The sequence below is a fragment of the Gigantopelta aegis genome, chromosome 2 (assembly GCF_016097555.1).
Source record: "Gigantopelta aegis isolate Gae_Host chromosome 2, Gae_host_genome, whole genome shotgun sequence".
NCBI lineage: Eukaryota > Metazoa > Mollusca > Gastropoda > Neomphalida > Peltospiridae > Gigantopelta > Gigantopelta aegis.
The window spans coordinates 38197236-38217221 of record NC_054700.1 but is presented as its reverse complement, the minus strand read 5'-3'; the positions used below and the strand labels follow the sequence as shown (position 1 = coordinate 38217221).

The following is a 19986-nucleotide window of genomic DNA, read 5'->3' as shown; positions in this document are numbered from 1 at the left end:
GGATGGGGACGGGTATCAGGATTCGAACAGAGTACCTACAGCCTTCCCGGTACTCAACCGAGGACGCTCTTCTGTCTAGTCGGGATGTCTGTAATATAAGATGATACAACAACAACAACAACAAAACCGTACTTGTTAGCTAGCGACAAATTAAGACTGGCCTCGATAAATAAATTAATCTTAGAATCGCGAGTCATCGTGTTCACAAAACACCCTTCTTGTATTCAACAAATCAATTACTAGTATTTTATCACGTCCAATTTATCAATCAAACCCCAATTCATTTGAACGAATAATCGAGTGTCGTGCATGTTTATTACGCAACAGTCCATAAACCGAATCGGATGAATGGAACACAAAGGCGGAATAAATCGTTTTTTAATTCACTGTATTCACACGCTCGATTCAGTATGTATGAGAAGTATGGGGTCATCTACTTATAATAATTGAAAAATATGGGGTCATCTACTTATAATAGTTGAGACATTCTTTGCATATAACAGATATAGGTTTCCGCGGCGCGGACATTGACGTCGTGTTGGCGGGGTGTAACGGGTTTTGGTGTATAGAGCGAGGTAGACCCATAACACGGATATACACCGGCCCGTGTAAATACTAGTAGATGGAATGCACAAAATGCCTTCCTTTTTTTAACGGGCTTTGCGTAACGCGGTTCTCTTAGTTTATCAAACAGCCAGGCAGGCAGGCGGGCAGGCAGGCGGGCGGACAGGCGGGCAGGCAGACAGGCCAACGACCAGTCTCTGCAGTCGTACTGATTTACGGTAGTCGCAAAGGACCGGACCGGCAGGGTGGAAAAAAATACAAGAGTCAAACAGAGCGAGAGAGAAAGAGAGAGAGAGAAAGAGAGGGAGAGAGAGAACTTGGATAATTTCAGACCATGTCTCAAGACGTTTAAGGAAAAATTGATGCGATTCAGCTTGTGTGAAGAAGAGAAGAGAAAAAAACCTTATGTCATGTGTGACATGACGTTTCAGATCAGTGGAATAAATGTTACGAGTGTTGTCGGGACTGCGGTTTGTGAAGCCATTAAGGAAAGTTACGGTTGTCGAGGTTTACTTTTAGCTATCACGAAAATGCTTGCTCGTGTCTTTGTGTGAACCAAGTGGAAAGAAGAAAGAAAGAGAGAGAGAGAGAGTTGGGAAAGCGGTGTATACTCGCAGCGGCAAAGCGGTCGCGTATGGATGTTTGTATACATGTAATTATTATTCTTACGGAGGTTGGAAGCTTGCCGGCGGATCCAGTGTTCTTCTTAGGGACGACGTTTCTCTAATGGGGAATAATAACAGAGAACAAAATGACCATCACTGCAAATGTTTGTCTTTCTTGTTATTTCGTCATCAGTGGTCAATGAGTAATTTGTGAGTTAGATTTTTTTAATACTTTTTTTTTTACTTTTTTTTTTTTTTTACTTTGGACTAAATATTGACATTGAACGCGGGTTTGAACGACAATATCGTGTGACATTTATTCTGTGTCTTTATTCAAATAACTCCCCACCAACGACACAACATCGAATCTGTCCCGCCAAAGCTCGAATGGGGCCAGTTGTGAACTGCCTAATCTCAGTGTGTCAGATTAAAATTGCGATACTGTCGTCGTACAGGTGCCCAGGGGAGGGGCTACGCGGCCCGGAGAGAAAGTCTTTGGTCCACAGCAATGATTAGGCTGTTTACAACCGCTACTGTTAGTGTTAGTATTACACAATCGGGTCAAACGTGAACACAGATTTACTATTTAGTGACGAGGGTCGCCACAAATCAAGGCTAAATCTGACCACTCATGTGTCCGAGAAAACGGATTTAGGGACGAGGATCGCCACAGATCAAAGCTAAATCTGACCACACGTGTGTGTGTGTCCAGGGACTGGTAGCAGAAGACCGCTATAGCAGAGGGCGATAGTAGCAGACGACCGGTTTACTGGGGGGGTCTGAATAAGACGTCTGTTGTTGCAGAACCATAGATTTTTAGGGACGAAGATCGCCACAGATAAACGCTAAATCTGACCACACGTGTGCGTGTTTGTGTCCAGGGTCTGGTAGCAGACGACGACAGCTATAGCAGAGGGCGCTAGTAGCAGACGACATTAGCAGACGATCGCTTCTACTGGCGGGACCGAACAAGACGTCTGTTGTTGCAGAACCACTGTTTCTGGTTTCCGGATCACACAATGGAACACGGCTTGTTCTTATTAACTCTCTCTATTGCGGTAAGTTTGGCCATTGTTATTATTTCATACGTCGGCATGTTATTGTATATTGTTGAAATATTGAGGTGTGTGTGTGTGGGGGGGGGGGGGGAGAGAGCTGAGGGAGTCTTTTTTTTTAATCATCAGTAAGTTCTGCCATTGTTATTGTTTCATATTTCGGCATGTTATTGTATATTGTTGAAATTGATGGGGGTAGGGGTGGAGAAGGGAGTATGTTTCTATTTTATTTAATATCTGTACAACTCAAATGTCCCTCGACTTACATATCAAACACTAGGTATGTGCTGTCCTGACTGAGAGATAGTGTACATAAACGGTTCCATTCTGCTAATGAAAACAAAAATGCAGAGTTTCCTCTGAAATCTATGTGTTAGAATTATCACACATTTGTCAGCTCAATCAATGATTAATTAATCAGTGTGCTTTTAGTGGCGTAAAACAAATAAATTTCACTTAATTAAACTGAGTCCATCTACTTCCAGGAATCTTATAATATCAGGACCAGATTATGCAAATAGGCCCTGCGAATATGGCCTGTGGATAGGGCCTGCGAATCGGCCCTGCGAATAGGGCCTGCAAATAGGGCCTACGAACAGGGCCTGCGAATATGGCCTACGAATAGGGCCTACGTACGACTGTTAAGAGGCTACCCCGATATGTAACTTGGCACTGTAAAATATGGCCTACGACAGTTGAGGGGATATGCAATTTATTTAAAACCCATTATCATAATTGGGACGGTGCGGTTGCGAACAAGCTTCATGCTATCAAACCCGTCTTGGAAGAGTGGCAGTCCTCCTATAGGTAGTACAGGAAGGATACCATAGTCTTGTGCCGTCCTCGCATCGGTCATACCTACTTTACCCATTCATTTAGCTTGAAGAAAGATCCTCCACCTCAGTGTGTGCACTGTCAGTGTACTCTGACGGTGCGTCACATTTTGGTGGAGTGTAAGCAACTGAGAGAAACTAGAAAATGTTTATTTGGCCAACGTAATGTGATGGAATCCTTTCGATTCCATCCAGAACTTATCTTACAGTTTCTAAGTGATACTGACTTTTATTCTAAATTTTAATTGTATCTATCTGTGCTATTTGTATTTTTTGCACAGTTCTTTACACTCTGCTTTAATTTAGCTGTTGATTTTTTACATTGATGTTTATCATCACTTTATTTGTTTGTATTTACCATAGTTTGACACCCAATAGCCGATGTATTTTTCGTGTTGGGGTGTCGTTAAAGATTCATTCATTCGTTAAATATTCAATTCATTCATTCATTAAAACACATCATAGTTACATGTATAAGCTATAAAAAAAACAGTCATCAAAACAGAGGATAATGTATTTATAACATGCACAAAGTGTTTTATACTATCACGATACCGAGAAGACCCGGTCTGATGGCGACTGTTATGATGAGTGGTAATTCGATCCTGTATGAGACGATCATAATTATACGAACGTTAAAAAAGTTAAAGTTTGTTTTGTTTACGGATGCGACTAGAGCACTATGCTTTTTAATCGTCGGCTATAGGATGTCAAACGTGTAGTCTTAGATCTTTTATATGCACCATCCCACAGACAGGATAGCACATACCACGGCCTTTGATACACCAGTCGTGGTGCACTGGCTGGAACGAAACATAGCCCAATGTGCCCACCGACGGAGAACGATCCCCGACCGACCGCGTATCAAGCGAGCGCTTTAAGACTGGGCTACGTCTCGCCCCTATATAAACATAAAATGCGTATTGGTTTCTTAATATAATACACTTGAAAACAAAATGCGACCTCCGTTCAGAAATCGCCCCAGAATCTAATAAATCTTAGCATCCAGTGTTCAGTGTGTGCAGCTTGCAGTTAAAGTATGTGAAGTATGTATTGTTTAATAACATTAACATTAAGCACACATTTATTTGTTGATAATCGGCTATTGGATGTCCAACAAGTGATAATTCTAACTGTATTCAGAGGAAATACGCTAGGCATCTCTCTCTCTCTCTCTCTCTCTCTCTCTCTCTCTCTCTCTCTCTCTCTCTCTCTCTCTCTCTCTCTCCCTCTCTCTCTCTCTCTCTCTCTCTCTCTCTCTCTCTCTCTCTCTCTCTCTCTCTCTCTCTCTCTCTCTTCCTCTCTCTCTCTCTCTCTCTCTCTCTCTCTCTGTTATAGAGTGGACAGGACTGCACTGCCTGGTAACTCACGTAAAGGTGACTATCACGAAATACAGACTTGGTAACCTATAGGTCGCGACACATTTATATTTCCATTAATATGACTATAACATCCCTTCACTAATACACACTAATACCTTGGTATTGATTCATGTCACTGTGGCCAGTGTCCTAATACTGTGTGTGTATATCACTAACACTCAACTGATCAAACTCCCGGTGATGTAGTTTCAGTTTAATAAGATTTTATGTAGAACGAAGTACCGTTCTCGACTTTCTTGATACGTGATAACCTCCTGATAACCTAAACGACCGTTCTCGGCTTATTCCGATGCCTGCTGAGCTAAATATAACAAAACAAACCCAGCTCGAATCATCGCATGTCCATTTATACTCTTTGTAATTAATTAATTTAGCTTTCATAGAACCGTTTCTAAGTTCATACTTTTTTATGATTAAATCCGCAATTTCACCAAATAAACTATTTCATGTTGTACCTGAACAAAAAACATTTTTTAGAGAAAAAAAGAAAGAAGATTTGTTTAACGACACCACTAGAGCACATTCACTTATTAACCATCGGCTATTGGATGTCAAAAATTTTTGTAATTCTGACATATAGTCTTAGAGAGGAAACCGGCTAAATTCTTTCATTGGTAGCATGGGATATTTTATATGCACCGTCCCACATACAGGATAACACTTGCCACGACCTTTGACTTACCAGTCGTGGTAAACTGGCTTGGACGAGAAATAGCCCAATGGGCCCACCGACGGGGATCGATCCAATACTGGTACAAATGGGTATAGGACCCAAACATTGTTTACAGTCTACTAGTTTATTTCACGTTCAGGAAGCCTATCACCGCCAAAATCATAATGTGGCAGAGTTAGGTGAGAGATGGGAGTGGGGGATGGGGGCGCACACGATGGGCATATCCAGGCGCTGATCTAGATTTTTTTTTTTTGGTAGGGCAGCATAACATTAATGTTCGGCGATGACACTTAAAGACTCCAAATTGTATACCAAGGCAAACTCAATACTTGACTTTGCACATAACCCCACCACCACCACTCTCTGCCTAAATCCGCGCCTTATAAATGGTTCGTGACCTTTAATAGATCAGCGGTCTAGCGGAGTAAATGCACAATAATTATTCCTCGACTAGGCTATATAATGTTTGCGCCGTATGTAGAAACCAATTTTTTCTGATGTGTTTTTCTAACGTCTTCTTAACAAGTTCAAGACGCCTTTTACATAACTGCGCGGAACCGCCACGCCGCGTAACGGGCAATTGGGCTGCCGGTCTGTTTTATTTCTCTAGCCGGTAGCCAGGTAATGCTAAATCCATCAAAAAGACCCGTGATGGACGCTAATTGGCAGGTCTTGCTCCGTGTCTGCGAACCACGTTTAAAGGTAGACTACACGTGTAAGCCATACATTTGTTTTCATTCTGGCCCGCAGATAATTGCCTTACCTTTGCTGAGCCACATTTCTTCCATCCATCCATTGCTTTGAAAATGGTTAATGTGTTTGTACTGGTTACATAAAAGCGTGCGATCCGGTGCGCGTGGCTTGCTATGAATTATTGAGCGCGCGCGCGCAAAGAAAAAAATAACTTCTCACTTCAAACCAATGTCGTTGAACTAACTCGCCAAAAAAACAAAACAACGAAAAACAAATAATAAATGGAGGGATATGTACTAGGAAAGAATGGAGGGGGATGGTGATTAAGGGAGATCCCGATGAATCCCGTACAGGGGCGTACGCAGGAAATTTTGCAGTGGGGGTCAAGGTGTCTGGCGAAGCTCGACACCGCGAGCGCCGCCTGCGCGAAGTTCGTGGCGGGGGGTCTGGGGGCCCTCGCCCCGAAAATTTTAAAAAATTTACCCCTTCTAGGGCTATTCTGAGGTGTTTTCTGCTGGCTAGCCGAGCTGCTTTCTGACCACATTCACAGGAATGTAAAAAATCGGGATATGAATTTTTTTTCGCCTTGAGGGGGGGGGGGGGGGGGGGGGGGGGGGGGGGGTTGGGGGGGGGGGGGGGGTGGGGGTTCCGACCCCCCCCCCCCCCCCCGCGCGCGCGCCTGCCATAGTCTCCGAATGTATATTTATTACACAAGTATATTGTTTAAAAAACACTAGTAGTTTCAGCTGCCACATCCAATGTCTTACAAGCGATTTATTTAGGAAATGAAAATCTTTAAAGGTCGAACATGCACGCGTATTTCGTGGCTTTTCATTCAATACTTCACAAGTCAAAAGCATCTTACAAGCGATTTATTTAGAAAATGAACACTTTCAAAGGTCAATAAGTTCAATAAGTCAAACGTATCTAGTTTTACCGATTAAATGACAAACAGACCCAAGCTCTGAAGCTCAGATTCTATTGGAGGTCTCTCCTCATTCAATACCTCTACAGATGACCAGAGCTTTTCAGATTATCCACTTATACTTGAGATGAATTATGATGACCAAAACGACAATTTGAGATGCTTAGCTCGAGTGTCCTCTGCCATTATCCTCATCACTTGTGAGGCTATCTAAGAGTGTCCTAAATCTGACACGTCAGGCCTTTAGTGTGATTAGTTTTGTGTTCAACCGTGACGTTATTTTTTTTTTATGTTGGTGACTAACTACAAACTCTACAAAAAGAAGCCGGACACGCTTTTCTAAACCCCAGAACCACCTGGTCATCAACATTGACAGAATAGAGGACACTCGTACCCGCCTCGCTGGTTTAGTTGGCACTGAGTTCGTATACCGGCACCGGTTTCCTCTCAGGGTGTTTTAAAAGTAGTGGGCAATGACATAGACTTGAGAGGTCAGTGCCTTCCCCCCCCCCCCCCTCTTCACCCCCTTCCCCGCTTTCGACGTCTATGGATATTTCAGTATCTGTATGTTCTCATGGTATCCGCTTCTCCCCAGAGTGAGTTTTAATGGTGGTGCAAAATCTTCATATTATTTTGAGATGTCAGTGTCCCCTTCTACCCTTACATCCCGTACCCCGCTTTCGCCGTCAATGGATTTTCAGTAATTGTATGTTTTAATGGTACTGTCTTCCGCACAAGGTCAGTTTTAATGGTAGTGGGGCAACACACAATCTTCATATTTGAGATGCCAGTGTCCCCGCTTTCCCTTGCATTCCCTCTCCCCTTTCGACGTCTATGAATATTTCAGTATCTCTATGTTTTAAAATGGTACCGGCTTTCGCCCGGAGTGAGACTTAATGGTAGGGGGTTATGCAGAAATGAGACCAGTGCGCCACTTCTGCACCCCACCCCTCTTCTCCGCTTTCGACGTCTATGGCTATTTCAATATATGTATATATGTTTTAATGACTCAGACAGCACAATGACCTACCACAGAGTAATGGGTTTGCTCTGCGAGCAATTGTGTTTTTAGTAACCATATTATATTTTTGTATCGCCTCACTTCAGTACCGTTTACCAACATCAACAGCCATCAGCGGGCGCGGGGTTTCGAGTGACGCGCGGTATGGGTACGGATAGCCCCTCCTCAGTTGTCGGTGCTCAATGGTTTGGCACGATTCGCACTATTTACATAAGCTCTTATAAGCATTATCTATTTTTACTGACTGCTGGAATCAGCGAATTCTTCCTAAACACCGAAGTGTGGAACGGGCGCAAATACTATGCTAGAAATTCAAAAAAGGATTTTTTGAAAAGCATTCAGCGAGGCGAGAGTTTCGTATATGCTTTTGTAAAATGTTGTGTGTTCAAATTACCCGGTCATGGGGATTTGATGGCAAATTGATGGGCTCTGTTTAGTGTTATGTTAGTAAAAGAAGAGAGACTATACTGTAGGTTTTCATCTGGGTTAAAGCAAGCAGTGTTTGGTTACTTGTATAAATCATTGAATATAAATAACAGGTTGTTCAGTGCTGTGCGTTGCAGTACATATAACGAGGTGCTTTATCTACGTCAGTCAGTAGAACACGCTCGCCTGGTGTGCTTAGCTCCTAGGATCGAACCTCCACGGCAGACGCGTTGAGATTGTGTTGTTCGATACACCTGCCTTCAGCTAAGTGTTTAACATCCAATAGCTGATGAATAATTAATGAGCACATTGATTTATTCATCATTATGGGGCGGGACGTAGCCTAGTGATAAAGCGCTCTCCTGATGCGCGATCGAAACGAGCTACTCTCGATTCACTAATATCAAAACCTATATTAGCTCGGCCATTTACCTTTCGACCGACCGTTCAAAATTGCGCCAAATTCCCTCAATCAAAATTGCGCACTCTTTTCTCTTTGGCATTTAACTGCTCCATTCAAATTCCATAGCACCACCACCACCCCCACCCGCCTGCTACCGATTTGATCGGGCTGCTGTTGCTCCCTTGCACCTGCCAGTGCAGACGGTCCCTCCTCTCCCCTCCCCCCACCTTTCCTGTCATGGACGGAGGAGCCGGCCAAGGCCGGCTCTTGTGCCCACGACAGGTGTGCGCTACAACAGCTTGTTCTGAATGTGCACGTAAAACCCTATGACATGACATGACATGCGCGATCGATGTAGGATCGACCCGACCCTCCCCTCGTTGGGTTTTTTCTCGTTACAGCCAGTGCTCCACAACTGGTGTAACAAAGATTGTGATATGTACTACCCTGTCTGTGGGATACTAGTAATGTATATAAAAGATGTTTTGTTTCTAATCGCAAAGAGTAGCCCATTGCATGTGGCAGCGGGTTTCCTCTCTCATTATCTGTGTGGTCCTTAATCACATGTCCATAGCTATATAACTGTAATTAAAATGTAAGATGTGTCGAGTGTTAAATAAAACACTCCTTAGTTCTTCATCATCGCCTATTAGATGTCATCAAACGTTTGACACATAGTCAGACGAAACCCGAATTTACCAACAGACAGAACAGCACATACCACATTATTTAATACACCAGTCGTGGGGCACTGGAAGGGAGGGGAACAAAAACATAATCAAAGGATAGGTTTGCCTAGGGGATTCAGTCCTTCGATCTAAGTACTTCAGGAGAGCACTCTAATTTCAGTGCCAAAACTCCGTCAGTCCTGTCAGTCCTGTCAGTCCATCCACCCATCCACCCATCCATTCATTCATTCATGTATTCATCCGCCCCTCCCTCAACCCATCACTACTCCCCATCACCACCCCACTCCCCCCGTCTACTCGTCTGTATAACATAACTACAAAGCACATAAAACGTAATCATTACATTATTAGAAAATGTCTTATAAACACCAATGACGTGCACATTTTGATGCAGTGTAAAGCGCAGATTAAAGTTCAACGTTGAAACAAGAAAGAACGCTCTGTCGTCACAAAAAAGACTCGAATAATAGTGTGTAGTCGGACATTGATAATGTTGAACCTTCGCGTAGGAGAGCATTTCCTGGTAAACGTTAATGGCATACTTTTTTTCTCTCTCTCTCTCCCTCTCTGAAATTTGATAGCGTTGGGAGTGAAACATTTAATGCATATTTGAACGGAACCACATGTGACGGACGAAAATATGTTATCTGTAGACAACAGCATTTGAAGAAAAAAAGCTTGGCAGTGAGATTTATTTTTAGCAATATTTGTCAAAGTTTTGTTTATCTAACAGTGATAAAAACGCATGCATGTGATACGGTGAATACCAACCATGTCTTTGATGCTTCGTACTATACTGTTCGGTCTTGTGTATGGGGACAGTGGCAGGTTCTAACATTTTGAAAAGGTGTGGGAGGGGATGGGAAGTGCCATTTAAGATCTGCGTTCGGTGCAGTTTAGAGGGTCAGGAGGAATGATACGTAACGTAATGACATTGGATTTGACAGGACACTGGTATTTTTTGGTGTGTGAAAAGGACCCAAGCTAGATCCACGCATGTGCAGTACAGTTAATTTTGTTGTATGTAGCCAAGCATCTGTGGAAATCTGGGGTCTAATTCACTAAACTGTCGCAGTTTTGCGATCTCGCTGTTTAATTGAAAGATAGTTGCAAAGACAATGCGATGTTGCTTAAGGCCCCAAAACACACCGAAGCTGGTCTGGATCTGATTCTGGGTCTGGTCTGGCGAATATGGGACCAGTCGAAAACGAAACGCACTGTATCAAAATTATCAGATGTGACAAAACACACCGGAAACAGACGACATAGAACATGCATTATATTTTCACACTGCCAGCTGTAGCCTGTGCAAGCCACATTTTATTGTTTTTCTTAGTGATCAACAGAAAAGATATATATATATATCAATTAAAGTAGAATTCTTATATTACTGTTGGTGTTTAAGGAAGAAAATATATCTAAAGATAAGAACGCCGTTAATATATTTTGAAAACACGCAACAGTCACAAACACATACGTCAAAATACACTAGACGTGGTGTCTTTGCCACATTCGCCAGACCCAGACCCAGACCCAGACACAGCGTCGGTGTGTTTTGGACCTAAGACTCTTAATTTGAGAGGATTGTGAGATTGGTCAATAAGTTGTAAGTTGGCACCCATTGAGCTATTTCTCGTTCCAGCCAGTGCACCACGACTGGTAAATCAAAGACCGTGGTATGTGCAACCTTGTCTGTGGGATAGTTCATATAAAAAATCCTTTGCTACTAATGGGAAAATGTATTGGTTTTCCTCTCTAAGACTATATGTCAAAATTTACCCAAATGTTTGACATCCAATTGCCGATGATTAATAAATTAATGTGCTCTAGTGGTGTCGTTAAACAAAACAAACTAACTGGTAAGTTGACTCACATCTCGTGGCCACGACTCTATTTTATGACTGGTTTTCATATTTTGTTTATGCATACTATGAGACTACATGGGGCGTAAGGGGGGGAGGGGTGGCGCACACACACACACACACACACACACACACACACACACACACACATACATACATACATATATAAACTGCCTTTTATAGTTTCTTGTTGTCACATAACACGATTCACAAAGAGTCTGGATTCCCCCCCCCCCCCCCCCACCCCCACCCCACCCCCAACCCGCCCCCCAATGTGGGTGGTCCCCAATATTCAACGTTATCTCAGTTTGGCATCATGACGTTTTTACCTACTCAGGCTAAACTATGAAGATCATGATGATATTACGTAATTGCTAATTTCACTAGTATCTAGTAACACTAGTACTATTATTTCACTTTTTTTTTCTTTCTTTTTTTAATATTTCACTAAGATATTATAATAAAAAGACTTACCTTTTGGTGATATCCGCACTTTGAAACATTACTGAAATAGCAGCTTTAAGCGTTGTGACACCTTTACCATCTTTGATATATAACAAATGCATTTTATATTGTCTTGTACATGTTAAATATGCTCATAGACGTCAAACAGTGATACCGTTCACATATTTTAAAAATTTAAGGTCTTTTCAGAGCAAAATACGGTATAGCAGCTTTGACGTCATAATCATATTGACGCGTCATCGCATTGTTGACGTCATAGTTATCGTTCCGACAAGGAGCGGGGCATAGCCCAGTGGTAAAGCGCTCGCTTGATGCGCGGTCGGTCTGTGATCGATCCCCGTTGGTGGGCCCCATGGCTATTCCTCGTCCTAGCCAGTTGATCACGACTGGTATATCAAGGGAAGTGGTATGTGCTATCCTGCCTGTGGGATGGTGCATATAAAAGATCCCTTGCTGCTAATCGAAAAGAGTAGTCCATTAAGTTGCGACAACAGGTTTCCTCTCTCTCTGTCAATATTTATGTGGTCCTTAACCATATGTCCAATGCCATATAACCGTAAATAAAATGTGTTGAGTGCGTCACTAAATAAAACATTTTCTTTCTTCACCGCTAAGACTGTCAAAATTACGAAATGTTTGACATCCAATAGCCAATGTGCTCTGGTGGTGTCGTTAAACAAAACAAACACTTTCCGACAAGTTTCGTAACATAGACACTGTCATAGTCAGAGGAGTCATGGGGGCATGCCCCTCTCCCCAAATCGAATTTCTTTCTTTTTTCGAAAACGTTTATGCAGGGCCCTCGGTCTGGAGGATAACCTCAACTTTTAAAAGTCTCTCTATTTTTTTATTTTTTTTTGAAAATAAATTCAGGCATTGTTATAGACATTACGTGGGTGAAGAATTACAGGGTTCTGTGTACAAAACTTCATTTTTAGAAATCGCCTCTTGAAGTTTGGAGCTGCCATATCTGAGTCATAGAGAGGTCTTTGCAATAGTTTTAATAAAACAACTGTGTCTTAAAATAACATATTCTATGACTGTTTACAATGAAGATAATTTTATTTTCTTTCAAATAGGATAGATGACTCATTTTGGGAAAACATTGCAGATAGAACCTTGTAATTCTCAAGCCACGATTAACCACAAAATCCTAACATTTAGAACACATATTTTAACTGTTTTACTTCATGGCTCCTTCAAAAGCAGACAAACAGTTTTTTAATTCGGGCGGAGGACCTTCCTCATATATTTTTCACGCGATCTTTTAGTCTTCGGCCCTCGCCTTTTCTGATTAACCGGGCATGTGATATATTATATATGACATTCCTCGTATTATCTACCCACCCCTCCCCTTTAAGAAACATCTCGATGGTCGTGTAGGCTATAACTTGCTCATTTTCCATTCTAACAGCACCTGAGAGAGAGAGAGAGAGAGAGAGAGAGAGAGAGAGAGAGAGAGAGAGAGAGAGAGAGAGAGAGAGAGAGAGAGAGAGAGAGAGAGAGAGAGAGAGAGAGAGAGAGAATAAGAATAGGAAATGTTTTGTTTAACGACGCACTCAACACATTTTATTTACGGTTATATGGCGTCGGACATATGGTTAAGGACCACACAGATATTGAGGGAGGAAACCCGCTGTCGCCACTTCATGGGCTACTCTTTTCGATTAGCAGCAAGAGATCTTTTATATGCACCATCCCATAGACAAAATAGCACATACCACGGCCTTTGATATACCAGTCGTGGTGCACTGGCTGGAGCAAAATATAGCCCAATGGGCCCACTGACGGGGATCCATCCTAGACCGACCGCGCATCGAGCGAGGGCTATACCACTACGTCCCGCCCGAGAGAGAGAGAGAGAGAGAGAGAGAGAGAGAGAGAGAGAGAGAGAGAGAGAGAGAGAGAGAGAGAGAGAGAGAGAGAGAGAGAGACTTGTATTGGACGCATATGATCTAACTTGCGAAGTCCTTAACATTTATTTGCACCAGTAAACTATTACGGCATTAAGTAAGTGGATGTCTCCTTTATTGTTAGTAGACGCCTTTGAGTTTCGATTATATGTGGCGAGAAAGAGAACCAAAAATGTAATAGTTTCTCCTAGGTAACACACATAATCAAACAGTAACCCCGTGCGAGTTATAAATGGAAGGTGCTCTGATAAGTAGGGTTGAAAAGACGTAAGAAGAACGTAATGTATGTTTGTGATAAATATCGTACCAGCTGGACAAATATATGTCATCTTATAAACACATGTTCCACTTTGATCGCTCAAATAGCACTGATTTGCCAAAAAACTTAATTATGAAGGATAAACGTAACTATGTAGTTCCTTTATTAGCGAAATACAACTTATATGCACCTTGCGGCAAGGCAGTGCCATTTTAACATGGTAGCCTAAGCAAGGGAAATAGGCTTACATTGTTTGGGACACAGGTACCTCCAAACGACAATCCCAGGTGCAATGCTGTTGTTATATTGATATTATATATAACCATAGCATTACCCCGGGGTTATTGTTGTGGGGTGGGGGTGGGGGTGGGGGGAGTGGAGACGGAATCCAGGAGGCAGATACACCCCCAAAAATAAGAAGACAAAAGTAAGGGGAATTTATAAAAATGTCGTTTCTTAACTTCATTTGTGCCCTTTCTGTCTACCTTGAGATCATCCACTGCCCTGAATTTGTTTGTACTGCTACCCCACCTGTTTAATAGGCAACGTACTGCCCTGTACAGGCGCGTGTCCAGGAATTTTAACATGGGGGGGCTAGACCGTGGCGATCGAAATTTATGGGGGGGGGGGAGGCGAGTCAATCTCCCCCGAAAAATATATTTTAAAATAATATAAAAATTGTTTGAGCGGGGGGGGGGGGGGGGTGTCTACCCCCTAAACCCTCCTGCACATGCGCTTGCTGTAAGCTATATAAGCTACATAAGTGTATAATAAGTGTAACACATCATGAAAGAAAAACACTTTTAAAATAATTAATCGTGGGGGGTAGCGCTTTCACGTTTCAGCTACCTGTAATATGCAGGTATGTGGAGAGAACTGTGTGTACACGGAGTGCTTGATAATCTATTAGCACGCCGTCAGTTTCGCACCTCAGGTGTGCCGGTACGCTCCTACAGCTTGTTTTGTTGACAATCTAAACATAAATTTACACCTGTCGTGAGAAAAGGGTCACGTGCCCGTACTAGTGTCAACTTTGGTGTTCAAACACGCACGAAACTAAAACCCAACCAGACTTAACGTAAGGGCTACACGACTTTGTGAAAGACCGGTTAAAACCGTGAAAACCGAAACTGACCAGTGTCAAGCTAGATTTATACTTCACCGCCGACTTTTGCCGACGAGTAGCTGACTTCTGTTGAAATCTAATCCTCATTTTTCAGTCAATTCGGTATGATTTTAACACAGTCATATTAAACTTTAGTGCGCGTTCGTTCAACGCTTTTTAGGTTACCAAATAAAGTAATAAATTTCAGTGTCGCATGAAGTCGGCAATCTAAAGTATGAATTGACCTTTAGACTCTGTTCGCTTTCTCCTATTTTATTATTGTATATTATTATGTTGACATACTAGAAGTTAAGTGGTTTTCTCAAATATAAAGATCATACCTTGACCAAAATTGCCATAAACATTGCAACAAAATGCTTTCATTTAGTTGCAAAACAATGTTTGTTTTATTGCAAATTGTACATGGTTACAGACAAGTAACGCGCGAGAAATAACTGCTATTGTGTGTATATATGTTTTCCACCAATCATAAAATTTCTATGACAACACAGAACTGGCTGCTCTTTTATGGACATTTTATTTACATCTAGTTCTGTTCTATTCTAATCGAGGGTTCATGTTTACGCCGAAGCAACAGCACATCACAATTTCCATCTTCTGAAGTTAATTACACAAATATTATGTGTCAGATTGATTAATTTGTAGTTATTTACCACAAATAAATGTGCAAATAGCCATAAATGTTACATGTGAACATACGACTCTCGACAATAGTAACATATGTGGCTAAAACTCCTACCTGCAACGTATCAATCGACATAAACGCCACGGATACAAATACTACCACCCCTCACCCTTAAAGTGAATCAGAAAAAATTGGGGGTCAAGCTGCTTATTTCTGAGATAACGGGTAGCATCTATGACTACCCTAGTTCCGCACAAAATTTGAGTACTTTTTTTACAGGGACCCCATGCATGTTCCAAGCACAAGGCTATCTGACTCAGTGGTACTAGATGAAATAAAATTGCATACATTTTTAGCCAAGATGAAACTAATATTTTTTACAACCAACACACTCACATTTATAACCAATGACAGGACTTGTGGTGTTCACTTCTCTATCAAAAGTTGGGTGCACCTCGAACTTTGACCCAACCGGAAGTTATTTGGTTTAGTACTACCTCTAGATATTAAGTCGATCGATAGAGAAAAATAATTTGATGTGATGTCCTTTCCCAGCCACCGTACTGTACCTTTAAGTAACGTGGAGCGTGGTTAAGATTTGGATAGGTGACCACCAATGGTTCTACTATGTTAATAAATCAGCTCATCGTGCTCAGAATTAAGCAATGTTGAAAGCTGATGAAACTTGGGTGGAAGATCTTCTAACAACTGGCAGTCCAATACTCATATACACAGGTCGTGATATATACTGAAAGAAACAAGGGAAACGCTTTAATTATCTACTATCATTTCTGTTGGAACAATTCATAACTATGAGAAATATTTGGTGTTACTCTGTGATAACAGTACGTATGAAAGTTATGGCGGCAACCAGTTTTTCCTCATTAATCCTTGGCAGCCAGCACTAGTCATTCCAGGTTGTGTGTCCATCATATCGTGCTTGAACCTAAAGCATCAAAATACTTAAGAAAGATCCTTGCTGTGTTTCAGTCAAACAGACGAAAACAATGAGCGATTGAATGAATGAATGAATGAATGAATGAATGAATGAATGGACGAATGAATGAATGGACGAATGAATGAATGAATGAACGAATGAATGAATGGACGAACGAATGCATCAGTCAATGAATCAATCAATGATGAATGAATCAATGATTCAATGCCTAACTACACCTCAGCACAAACAATTATATGTGTCGAGGTGTCATTACACACTTGTTACGGGGTTTTTTTTCCGCCTTGACTGAAAATAAAGTCACATGTTGAAGCCAAGTTGATATATTAGGATCTTGTGTAAACAAATCCCCAGAGCGTCCTTATTCAACAACAGATAGATAACAGTAAATGGTCCTTGAGCTGAAATATCACAGGAACAAAACTTGTGGATGGTGTATTGTCATCTTGTCACCTACTATATCAATGAAACCAGCAGTAGGGATAGAAAGTCTAAGTCTTGTTTATGGACTTCATACCACAACAGTGACTGTGCATCTGATATGGTATTCATTAAGTGTCTAACATAAAAAAAGGTTACATTTGATTAATGCATCACCGGCATAGGTTGTGTTGGTGTTAAGCCATCAGATTTAACGCTGGTAAGCACTGGCCGCTATCCGTAGTTCCTGCTGTCGTCACAAAGGCAATGTTCGTTAGATTAGCCGTGGTGAGTGTTTTTGTATACATTTTTAAATATAGGCAGCACCCCGGTGATTGAGATACCAGTCGTGGAGCAGTGGTTCTACAGAAATGCAAAAGGACCAGTGGACCGATCCATCGCTTCTGAAGATAAGGTTGCTACAGAAGCTGATCACTATTTAGGCCCGAAACACACCCAATCTGAGCCTGTGACTGGTGACTCTGATACTGTCAAAGTATATCACATGCTGTATATCGTCTGCTGTCAGATCTGTAGTTCGCGCCAGCACAGACGCGGCGCGGCGTCTTTTGTCATATTTGATTCAGTTTCGGTGCGTTTCGTTTTAGGCTGGTACCAAACTCGTCAGTTCCATCTCTGATGTTTTTTGGGGTCTTTCTGGGGATACGCTTTTCAAATAGGGGATCTTCACAATATTATGTACTTTGTAAAAGATAGCCTAGAACAGTACACAATTTAAGTTCATTCACGTTATTCTGGAAACTCGATTCATCAGCTGGAACTGCTTAAAAAAAAGAAAGAACAATGACCCTTTTAAATTCTGAATGGGTGTCTATCATTCACATTCTGGACAGCTAAGACGAAATATGGCCATCATACACGAAGTAGTATCATCATTAACGCCGAGGCTTCTGATTTTCAGCATCAACAACATTGCATTACCTTTTAACCCCAATTTGTACATATTAGTGTGTTAAGAGATTTAATGCCAACATCAACATTTGAGCGGTAATTTTGTTAGGCTGTGCTGATTAGTTGCAAAGTTAATATACATTGTGTTTCCCGAACCCAAAAATATCTAACAAGAATTTGTGCTCGGTTCATTGTGTTTACGCAGTAATACCCACCGAGAAGCTAATCCGTGCGGACGTCAATTACATTCATTTATTAACTAGCTGTTAACGAAACACCATGCGATTTTGCCCGCCAACGTGATACCAATTACGGATCTTGCCCATGGACTACCCAGGGGCAATACATGAAAAACTAAAGGGCAACATCAAACCGTGCATAAAGTACAGCATAAAGACTTAGAAGGAAAATCAGTTGGCGTTTTATAACTGTATGCCTTTGACTGGAAGTTAATAACGTTAATAACGTTCAAAAGGTTTTCCGGTATCGATAGTTAATAATGTGCATGGGGTTGCCATAAAGCATTCATTTCGTTTGATTTTTATTTCTGTGTCCTGTCGCTTTTCGTCCCGGCAATATTTCACAAGTTCACTGACCACTGGAGCAGACGACATTATGCAATATGGCAGACGTTGTCAGCGGGAAGAGAGCTGGGAGGCGGGGCACTAAATCAGCCATCAACAATGGTTGAAGTTTCTAACTGTCAGCTCTAAGTCGGGCAGGATTTAACTGAGCTCCTTTGCCGTAGCCGTCGTTATCCCCCTTATCGGCGTCGTTCAATGCACCAGGTAGTTATCTCCCGTCCGTCGACAGATAGAAAACCCGCGAAGGCGCTAATGGCCGACATTAACTGTAATTACCGGACGAAATTTAAAGGCAAATATTTCTCTTTCTGTTGTCAGGAGCTTTAAGCCGAGAAAGAGAAATAGGGAGTAGAGAGGAGATAGCGAGATGACAAAATGAAGGAGGAAATGTTCTCATTTCTTCTTTATCTGTAGTATTAGGAGTCGCGGAAGTGCCTAAGAGTGTTATCTCAAGAAAATTACATTCAGGGTATTGTTGTTCAGAAATCCGCATTTAATGACAATCGGCGTGATATCCCCCCGATAACTGGATTGTGGAATAAGCGCATGTCACATAAACATCGTCTGTTTGTTTTTGGTTTTAATAAGATATTAGATTGGAAAATAGCTGCGTGTCACATAAAAACGCGGGCTGTTAGTTTCTGGTTTTGATAAAGAACTGCTCAGACGGAAATACAAGTTCTCTTTTACATAAATCATTGTGCTTGTTTCTTGTTACAATAAGAAGGAGATTGCATAATAAACTCCATCCTCGTTTATGCTATTAAATGCTAAATTCGTATTTCTTATAACTGGGCGGGAACGAAATGAGGGGATCCTTCTATGTGTTCAGCAACAGAGAACAACGCGGTTGGCGGATGATTTGATATAAATATAATCATGACGTTAACTTGAAACGCAAAAATTAATTAATTAATTGAAAAAGACAGCCGGTCTCACGCAATACGGAGGTCGATGAAAGAAAATCCAGCCAGATCGAGAAGAAAAACATTAGCAGAACTGGTTGCGAATACATTTTTGTTATTAACTCTTCCAAAATTTAATTCGAAAATTATGTAGGTCTACTCTTCCTAAACCTACCGCCAACGTAGTTGTTTTGCGAATTCAGTCTTGAATTTGCTGCAGGATTTCTTACCCAACTCGCCGAATATCTCATGTTATTTTTATTTTTTAATTTTTTAATTTTTGGTCAACTGAAACCCAGCATCGACACGTGATTGATCAGCCGGGGTGAGTGACCACGCACTGAAATCAATTACAAGGTAGATGGCGCTAGCAGTGCTGAGGTCAAAGTGGCTGTTGACATGCGCATTAGCGCTGTTTGTCTCTGTAATCCCGCGATCGACCATGCGTGCCTCATCACTGCCGTAGATTAGCGGAGCCGACGGCGTACACCACCAGCACCACGTAGTTACCGGCTCATATAGATTGGATGCGACGCGTGCGTGCGGTCCAGCTAAAAAATTTTTTATTTCGAAGTACATAAGTTTCAATGAGATCGTCTAGACTGAATGCGTGCATCTGCAAAACCAACTCTGTGATTTTCATTTCAAATTACGGGTGACCACTGGTCTTGTGATAGTGTGAACTGAA

The 19986-nt window shown here is 41.7% G+C and overlaps 1 protein-coding gene across 1 annotated transcript in view; it reads left to right on the top strand.

Moving 5' to 3' along the window:
• The first annotated feature begins 595 nt into the window (after window positions 1–595).
• LOC121385071 (ADAMTS-like protein 3) overlaps window positions 596–19986 on the top strand; it is a 104000-nt gene continuing 84609 nt past the window's right edge. Inside the window, exon 1 of the mRNA XM_041515610.1 lies at window positions 596–2227. Coding sequence (XP_041371544.1) covers window positions 2189–2227 — 39 coding nt within the window. The 5' untranslated portion in view covers window positions 596–2188. The remainder of the gene's footprint in view (window positions 2228–19986) is intronic.